Below are 9,950 nucleotides of genomic sequence, written 5' to 3'. Positions count from 1 at the left end.
AACGGCTGCTCTAGCTGTCCACCCAACGGCTGCTCTAGCTGTCCACCAAACGGCTGCTCTAGCTGTCCACGAAATGGCATGCATACGGTGCCATTACCAACTCAGACTTTGACATCTGTTGGAGAACACAGGTGAACTAATTGAAAGGCATAGGTTCTACTGAGTCTATGTGCCCAACAAACTCTCAACCAACAAGCTAACTCGGACGTGACTGTCCATGTGAACAACAGATAATATGCGTTATCTAACCCTAGTATTCTGTCTTTACTAGCCAGCCTACACGTGAACACCTCCGGTGATGAGGACTTGCCCCCTCCCCCTGCAGCCTACCTGGGCCTTGGAGGGCCTTACTGTTATGTCTCTCTCCCCTAGACGAGTCCAAATCTGCCTCCTTCTAGCCTCGCTCATTAGTGCTGGTTCCAGCTCCTGGGCCCCACAGAATTTACAGGCAAATCAGGCCCGTCCCTCTCCCACGTGTTCTCCCCTGGGTCTGCTCTTCTCCAAACCAAGGCTTTCCAGTCCCATGAGGTGTATCTGAGAGTGACGGGTGTGGTGGCTGTCCTCAGCCCTGCTCTGTCTCTCCCTCTCGAACTCAGCTGGAACGGAGAGCCATAGGTCAGTGTGGACGACCCTGAGATCATGAGATCAGTGCAGGGCAGTTGGGTCCCCCTCCTTCTCATCTTCACCATAGCCGACAAGGCCCAGCACACCGTCTGAGGGATGGATTCTTTCCGCTCGGTTTTCGCTGCTCTAGAAGTGTCGACATCAACTGAGTCTACAGTCTTTTCTCTCCAAGGTCCTTGGTCCTGCCAACAAGGGAGGTGCGGTTGGTTAAGTGGTTGACTCTTGGTTTCTGCTAAGGTCCTAATTTCAGGGTTGTGAGATCAAGCCCCACGTCAGGCTCTGTGCTGAGCTCGGAGTCTGCTTAAGACTCTCTCTCCCTCTGCCCCTCTCCCACCTCTAAAAATAAATCGAAAAAAAAAACCCACCCAGCCCTACAAATAGGGTCGGGATTGCTGGATGTCATGATTGTTCATCGAATGTTGAATACTGAACACTAGAAACTTTACTTATATTATTGTAGCATAAGATAAAAGTAGCTCTTCTGGAGAATTCACCAACCTGTTGATTTGTTCCTGAGATTATGGGCAACTAAAACCAGCCTGACTTTTGCATCAGTTCCTATTAATCCACATCTTCTCTATATCTACATGGGTGCTTTGGGGACCCAAGCGGAAGAGCCTACCATCACATCTACTGAATTGGATTCATTGATTATTCAGTGAACATTTGTTGAATATCTGCTTTGTGCCAAGCACTGTCCTTGTGCTAAGGATAGAGTAGTGAGCAAGCCAGACTCGTGCCTGCTTTTGTGGAACTTATATTCTAATAGTGAAGGACTAATGTCAAGCACGAAAACTCCAACCAGAGATAAGGGTGCCAGGAACACAGACGGTGCTATGGTGGGAATAAGTGGAGGGGGACGTTCCTTCAGATGGCACAGGTTCCCCGTGGAGGAAAAGAATTTGAAAAGCATTCAGGGACCAGCTCTTCAAAGGAAACTCATAGGAAACTCACTTATGGCCCATCCAGGAATGAATTCTCTTCCACAGAAAGTGACAAGGGTAGCAGGAAACATGGAATCCAGAAACCATATGTCCGCACCTGCTTGTCTTGTAGGACTGTTGTCATACTCTAAAACGGGCATGTTTCCTCCACTCTCTGCCTGTGGTTGTTGGCCAAGGGGCCCATGAGAAAAAGTGGGCAGCTAGAGAAGGCCCTCTGTCCCAACTACAAAAAAAGGGATCGAAGAAGCAGCTCCCCCCACCCCACCCCAAGCAGCCCAACCATGAGGCAAGAAGCTTCGTAGGCTTCCCCTCACTCTGGAGTGCTTGTGCCCAGCACCCACCCCTGTCTCACTTGCTGCCTGTTGTCGGGCCCCATGCCCAGATGGCTCTGCAGGCTGAACTCTGTGGCTGGATGGGGGCCAAGAGGCCCACAGAAGCCTGAGATTGTGGGAGGAAAATAACAGGGAGGGACCCTCCCAGAGGACACAGGGAAAGGCCAGCTCAGGAAACAGAGGAAGACCATGTGGGCAAGTTGGCCCTGCCATCCACCACTTTTCATAGGTGGATGCATGTTCCCACCCACATTTTCTAGCACTTCTGTGTTTCTGGAGCTGAATATTTAGTGAGAATGTAAGAGAAAAAACAAAATAGACCAAGAAATATGCTCATACACACACAGTTTGGCATAACTTTAGGGGTTCAGGATACCTAAATTCTGGCTCCAGGTTATTCTAAAATTGATTGAAAGGCCCAAGAGAGGAGTCCAGTGACTTCCTTTTTTTTTCTCTTTTCAGTCTAGATTTATTTTATTCTTTTTTTTTAGATGTATTTGTTTATTTGAGAGAGAAAGAGACAAGTGAGCAGGGGAGGGGCAGAGGGAGAGGCAGAGAATCTCAAGCAGACTCCACAGTGAACGTGGAGCCTGATGCGGGGCTCGATCTCACGACCCTCAGATCATGACCTGAGCAGAAATTGAGAGTCGGACGCTTAACCCACTGAGCCACCCAGGCGCCCCTAGATTTATTTTATTCTGAAGTTTCTTACTCTGAGGAAAACATCAATGAGGTTTTAAATTTATCTTTTTTGCCTGAGTTAGCTTAGAGCCTTATAATCTGAACTAGAAACTCTAGAGACAGTACAGATCAAGGTACTGGATGGCAGCCCACATGTTCATAGTGTTCTTGTTCACGCTGCCCTCCACTCCTGTGAATGAACAACTCTGGAGTCATTTGCAGTGTGAGGTTTGGTTCTTCTTTCCCCTTGAATGACTTCTTATTAAATAACCTCCAGAAGGGACAAAGATGAGGAAGTGATCTGAAATGTCCCACTTACGGTTCTTTGGGAGACCCTGGTAGCACCGTTTACTCACCTCAGAGGCAATGTGAAAGCAAGGCAGACAGTTCACAGTGAGTTTCCCAGAAAGCTTGGTCGTGTCCCTGTAATTAATCCACTCTCCTACTGGCCTAGCAATACAAACCTTCTACATTTAACACACACGTATGAGTATGTGTGTGTATGCCCGTGCAGGTGGGGGTAGGCAGGGCCTCGGATATGATATATGCTCACAAACCAGGTCATCAAGTGGAGGAATATGCATGTTGGTGCCTGTGAATAGTTACTTTTACTGGGAAGAATGTCGCAAGTTTAAAAGAAAAAAGGAGAAAAACCATTTTTATCCCCTGCTCCTTTCAATTCAAAATGTTAGAAATCAGATGGATCTGAAATCTAAATCCTGGACTGCCCTGCTTCCTCTGTGTTCTGCAGAAATGGAACAGCAAGATGCTGGAACATGCAAATTAGAGTGGTGGCCTGCGGAAGCCGGACGTGGGAAGAAAGCAAGAGGGCTGGGCCGCTGTCCGAGCCTGACCCGCTCCTGCAGGAGCCCGGGCCAGCTGACGTAGGGGCTCTGGGGAGCCCTGGGGAGCCCTGGGGAGCCGTGGTTTCCTCCACCCCTGGCTCACAGATGGAAGTCTTCATCAGTGCCCTCGGCTGCTTGGACAAAAACCAGTTCTCTAGAAGGAATTCTCTTGTGCTGAATTTGCCTACCACCACACATTTGATGACTGTTTATAAAATCTTCATTTTATATCTAACAGGCCAATCTCAGGCTCTTTTAAGCATTTTCTTTCTCATTTTGACCATCTTTTTGTCCCCCCAGTTGGCTAATTTTTTAGACTGTTTAGAACTATTTTAGTCAAATAATGCAGAAATGCCCTAGTTGAATGGGCTAAAAACCTCTAAAAATGCTCAGATGAGTCTGAAGACCAAAAGATGCCTAAGATGTGAAAATGCTCAAGGCCCCTCCTCTTTAATAGCGTAAATGAAGTGTTAGCCTGGCTTGTGATTCCCAGTAGGAAATGTAGACAAATAGTTGAACTGATTTGAAATAATTTTCCCAGAGCTATTTGAGCTATCTGTTATTAGAGCCTCTCAGGGTGAAAAACTTCCTGCTGACCATTGTTAAACTCACTGCCTCCTTCCTTGTCTGACCGTTTCTGTTCACTCATTTTGTCATTCACTGACTCCCTATATCAAGGACCCGCTACATTTCGGGCACTGTGCTAAGAAACAGCGGAAAGATTCAGGAAAGGCAACAAGGAATATAGTGTGGTACCAACAGCCGTGGGAACACACTTCAGCTTTGGGAGGGGTGGTCTTGGAAGGCTTCCTGGAGGTGGTGATGCCTGAGCAAATTTTTGAAGGACTGAGAGGTCTTCAGGTAAAGAAGAGGAGGACTCATGTTCCGGGTGAAGAAGCATCCCCAAAGTTCCACCGGTGAGACTGCAAATAGTCATGTCAGGTGGAGATCATTATTCCCACTTTACAGATGAGGAAAGTGAGGCCCAGCTAGGGTCCAGCTCCTAAGTCTGTGCTCTTATCCACTGCCCCATCTGGCAAGAGTCCTTGGTCTGAGCTTTCTTGCCTCTTCAGAGCCCCTAGCTCCCTCCACACTGCCCTGGTTTCCCATCTGCTTCTTTTCAGCCCTCCACATGCATGCCCAGGCACCCTCTGGTTCAGCCCTCATGCTAAATACCTGCCTGTTCAGAGGTGGGGGGCCCCGTCTTTGGGTCCTGCTCAGTGGAGGTCATGGAACCCACCGTCTCTGTCAGCCCTGGCTGGAAGCCCAGCACACCGTCTGAGGGATGGATTCTTTTGGCTCGGTTTTCAGTGCTCTAGAAGTGTCGACATCAACTGAGTCTACAGTCTTTTCTCTCCAAGTCCTCAGTCCTGCCAACAAGACTTACATATCCTGGGAGGCTCCCACTAGCCCTTATGCTTGCCCTCACCTCAGCCAGAGAGGAATCTGCCATTTTGACTCAGGAAGGAGCACAGGGGCTGGCAGTGGTGGTGGGAACTGGCAAGTCACCAGGGCAGGAGAGGGGCGTCTACTGCCTCCCGAGAGTCAACTACTAGAGAGTATGCAAAGGACTTCTGTTTCTATGCACACGTTTTACAAAATATCTGAATACAGGTTTCTTACCTTATGGTCTATGGTTCCTAGTTGAACACAAACCTCATCTGAAACTACATTCAGAATCTTGTGTGTGTTGAACAGACACATATTTTTCTAGAGTTCTTAGCTTTTATAAGGAGACCTGTGACCCAGTCACAAAACCCCAGTAAAATGGCACTCAGAATGGCTGAGCACCTTGTGTGCTCTAGGCACGTGACGACGCAACGCTTGCCACAGCACCTCCAGCTCAGGGCTGTTGTTGGCCTTCTGGGACACGCTGAGTACGGCTCCAAGGGAAGTGGCTTTCCCTGGGGCACGCAGCCAGCCTGCGGTGGAGCTGGGCTCTACAGGGCTCCAACAGTGTGCGGGCCCGGGCGCCGCCGTTCCTAGCCAACCACTAGGCTTGGCGCGGGAGACCCTCTCCGGACCCACGTGTTCATATGCTGTCTACACCGTGTGTGCAGGTGATGAGGGCATGCTAATATTCACTTGCTGCCCTCCAACTCTCATCCCCTGGCGTTCAAGGACAACTGTGAGCACAGACTGCAGTATTTCTTTTTCTGCCAAAAATATAACTTGGCTGACATTAGCCATATATTGTTTAACATCATTCTCTTTTGAGAAAAAGTAAAAAAGCTGCTTGCAAGGGCTCATTTTTGCTTGAAACAGAAAACTTTTTAATAACCCTCACTTCTTTAACAAGAAGAAGGAGGAGGAGGAGAAGATGAAGAAGGAGGAGGAGGAGAAGATGAAGAAGAAGGAGAAGAAGGAGGAGGAGGAGAAGAAGAAGGAGGAGGAGGAGAAGAAGGAGGAGGAGGAGGAGAAGGAGAAGAAGAAGGAGGAGGAGGAGGAGGAGGGAGGGGAAGGGGGAGGAGGAGGAGGAGAAGAAGGAGAAGAAGAAGAAGAAGAGGAAGAAGAAGAAGAAGAAGGAGAAGGAGAAGGAGAAGAAGAAGAGGAAGAAGAAGAAGAAGAAGGAGAAGGAGAAGGAGAAAATCATAAAATGCTTTCTTCTCTCCTTCCTTCTTTGACTCGGGCCCCATCTGCCTTTCCTCCACATTGGAGTGGGGACTCTTGTTTCTGACCAGTGAGCTGGGAGTTGGTTACATCATTGGCTTGGGAACACCTGGAAACAATGTGGCGGGGGAGACAGTGTCAGCATGCACATTCCCGGGCTGTATGGCCAGGTGAAGCCCGGTCCTGCTGCTCGCCTTGCAGTCACCTCTGCTCGGGCGCTGGGCTGTGGAATTCCAGCTCTAGGACCTCCTTCTCCATTCCCAGAGTCAGCTCCTCACCTGGCCGCCTGTGCAAATCCTCACCAGCCCTTAGCCCTTACCCAGCACATCACAGACCCAGCCCGGACCCAAGGAATAAGTTGTTTCAGTGCTATAAAGAGAAATCTACCCCAGAGGCAAGGTCCAGACCGAAGGAAGCAGGAAGGGTCCACCACAGTGACAGGCCAGAGAGGCCCAAAAGTCCCCGTGGACTAGGGGAGTAAAGCAGCCTTGCCCAGACCCCTTGACATGACCGAAGTGACCAGATAGACCCTTGGATGCTGGAGTCAGCCTGCCTGGGTTGGAATCCTAATTCAACAATTTCCTGTGTGTTCCTGGACAAGTTATTTAACCTTTCTGTAGTTTATTTTCCTTATCTATAAAATAGGAATAATAAATGTACCCATTTTATAAGGTTGTGATGAAGATTACCTGGATTTTAAGTGAAATCATGCTCAGTGCCTGGCACATCATAAGAACCAATAAATGTGAGCCAATACCATCCTTACCCCATCATTGTTACAGGTTGACTTGTGCCCCCTCCCAAAAGATGCTAAAGTCTGAATCCCTAGTACCTGTGAATCTGACCTTACTGGAAATAGGTCTTTGCAGATGATCAAATTAAGATGAGGTATTTAGGGTGAGCTCTAATCTGATATGACTGTGTCCTTATAAAAAGGGGAAATTTGGACAGAGAGGCATGCATTAATGGAAGACAGTGTGAAGACACAAGGAAACTGAGAGGAAAGCATGGAACTGATTTTCCCTCACAACCCTGCCAACACCTTGATCTTGGACTTGTGGCATTCAGAACCATAAGACAATAAATTTCTGTTATTTAAACTGCCCAGCTCTGGGTCCTAGGAAATTAACACAGTCATCACCATCACCCACAATGCCATCCACCCCTTGGGTGTGCCTTCATGCTCCCCGAAGGAGCAAAGGCTCCCTGGAGAAGAGAGAAACCTTCTCTCTACTGAGGTCAAATTACTGGATCCCAAAGCTACAGTATGATCGGATTCAGTTCAGCAGCCAGGTGGTGGCTGGGCTCGGCCATTCTCGGTGCCAGTTGGTTAACGGTTCAGGAAACAGAGCCCCGCTGTCCCACAGGCCATCCTTCCCCGCCTGTGCACCCCTCCTTCCACCCAGGACCCTAGCATCCGGCGGCGTCCAAGCTGCCACGTTCTGCCTTTTCTCCACAATGCCCCACTCTGTGCCTTCCCCCAGAGAAACACATTGCATTTTATTTCTCGTCCTCCCATAACCTGGGATTGGCTTTCCTAACTGTCTGTGGTGTGTTTGTCCCCTCCTGCTGGTAGGTCATCGTGCTGTCCACGCGACTCCTGAAGCCACTTAACATTCCTGAGCTGTTATTTGCCACTGACCGGCTGCATCCAGACCTTGGCTTCTGAGCGGCTGCTAAGAGGAGACCCGCCCGAGATGGAAACACCCATCCTGTTGCCTGCCACCATTCAAGATATGCCTCCAAACCCAGTGTCCTCTTGCTAATTGTGGGGAGGACAGAATTCTGCCCCAAAGGTCTTGAGAACCATGTAGCAAAGTGCTTTGCTTGGACTGCCGGCAAGTCTTTAAAAAAAATAATAATAATAATAATTCATTTTTCTAAAGGTGTCTATCTTTCAGCTGGCTTCATTCGACATAATTCCCATTTCTCTGTTTGTGATCTTCCTGATTCCAACTGCAAGCTCCTGAATTCTACATAAACGCCTGTTGGCAAGTGTTGGTAGCTTACAAGCTATTTGATCTACAGTTGCTCAAGAAATTAGACATGCTTTAGAATTATGAGTGTGAAGAAAGTTTGATTTTCCATAAGATTATGTAACTGGGGAGGGTACATTGCAAATTGGATCTGAGAGCTTGCTGAAAAGGCAAGGAACGGAGGGGTTAGCAGCTAGAGCCGCGCTGGTAGCCCACGGGCCACGTAACTTGGCCTGTCATTACAAAGGGCGGCGTTGTCCCCGCGAGCCCACCAGGCAGGGTCCCCAGGCTACTTGCAACAGTAGTGGGAGAGAGGTTGATTGGAGGGCTGGCTCTGCCCATAAAAGCTTTCCTCCCCTCCCAAAGGAAGGCCCCCATAAAGGTTTCTGGTCCAGGGAGTCTAGATGGGAACCCCAACCCCTGGGACTTTTATGAGTTAGTGTTTCTATTGAAATAGAAAGCTCTCTTTTCAGTTTGTCTCACTTTTCCTTCTGGTCATGGCAGAAAAACCTAGACCCAACTAGGGAAATTATTTAAGAACTCTAGCAAAAATGAACTGCTTGGAACCCACACATTTGTAGGTGTATGGTTCATGGAAATTTCTAGCATCTCTAAAAGATGTGTGTAATGAAGAGAGAAAGCTGAAAAACAGTTCTAGAGAGGATTAAACAGGTGGGCAAAGTAAAATGTAAATCAAAACACTCATGTGTCTCGGATTTTAGTTCCCTGTAAAATGTTATTTTATGAAAAAACTGTGAAGTTGGAAATCATTCTGAGGTGCAAAGCAGGTTTTATAGACACCAATGTTCTTCTTCTTCTTCTTTTTTTTTTTGGTCCAGTATGTTTTCCACCTAATACCAGTGGTGCTGATACGAGAGAGTCCACATGCTTCTTTCATTCCCCTGATCTAGAAGTTCGAATCTGAGTAAGGGAGAAAATGGCGATAGCCCGAAAGAAATGCTAATTAAAGCAGAGATCACTGTTTTTTAAAATTAAAAATAATAATAATAACCTGTTAGTGTGTCAGTGTGCATTCATTCATTTCCACATATTGAGTGGCATGTTCTGGGCACTCTGCGAGGTTCTGGCCACCCTGGTGAGGGAGCCAGATGCGCCCCTGACTCTGGGGCTCTCGCAGACTGAGCAGCTGGGGCTTCTCCCGGGGCTCTGGCTCTGTGTGAGTAGCTGCTCAAGGTAAAGTCCTATACCACACGTCTGTATGCAAAGGAAACACTCTGGAAATTTAAAAACCAAACTGCTAATAAGTAGTGCCTCTGGAAAGGAGTATAGGTGGGAAGGCTCAGAAAAGGGGGAGTCTCGCTCTCGATAGACTTCTGTGTTGTTTGAATGTTCTCCACAGCAAACCTGTGCTTGTGTATTACTTTTGTGGCTTTCTGTATTTTTACAAGTTAATTTTGTCTTTTAAAAAAGAATACTGCAAAGCTTCTAATCTGGAATTACACAAGAAGGAAGTCCCTGATTGTAAATGGGTCATCTAGCAGTTACTGGGCCCCCAAAGGCAGTGTGGTGGGAGGAAGTGTCTGTGTGGCAGGAGGAAATGTCGCAGGTTAGGCTTATAACCATCTTCCATCTCCATGGTCGCCGGCAGGCAATCAGGTAGCGGAAGGCTTTGGACAAAAGAGAAGGTTCGCGGTGACTGGAATTTGTTTTGAATAAGAAGGTAGGAGACACAGGACAGAGCACTGCTCCTTGAATTAAGAGCAGGAGCATAATGGAAACTTGGTATAAATCCCACAGAGGACCTTCATCAGATAAGGAAAAAGAAGGGCCTCGGGAAGTGGCATGTTGACCCCTCGACGCAGCCTCCTAAACCCTCTCTGGTGTTGCCTCCTTCTTGTGCTCACTGCCCAGGAGCCGGAGAGGATGAGGGAGAAACGGATCATGCCCTTGACCTCCTCCGAAGGTGTGAACAGCGCT

The 9,950-nt window shown here is 48.1% G+C and overlaps 1 protein-coding gene across 1 annotated transcript in view; it reads left to right on the top strand.

Moving 5' to 3' along the window:
• Window positions 1-9,019, top strand: part of SCFD2 (sec1 family domain containing 2) — a 430,884-nt gene extending 421,865 nt beyond the window's left edge. The window contains exon 9 of the mRNA XM_032400353.1: window positions 7,613-9,019. Within this exon, the coding sequence (XP_032256244.1) occupies window positions 7,613-7,705 (93 nt within the window). The 3' untranslated portion in view covers window positions 7,706-9,019. The remainder of the gene's footprint in view (window positions 1-7,612) is intronic.
• The last annotated feature ends 931 nt before the right edge of the window (window positions 9,020-9,950 follow it).

Source organism: Phoca vitulina, unplaced genomic scaffold, assembly GCF_004348235.1.
Source record: "Phoca vitulina isolate PV1807 unplaced genomic scaffold, GSC_HSeal_1.0 scaffold3, whole genome shotgun sequence".
Lineage (NCBI taxonomy): Eukaryota > Metazoa > Chordata > Mammalia > Carnivora > Phocidae > Phoca > Phoca vitulina.
This window is presented reverse-complemented; position numbering and strand designations above follow the sequence as displayed.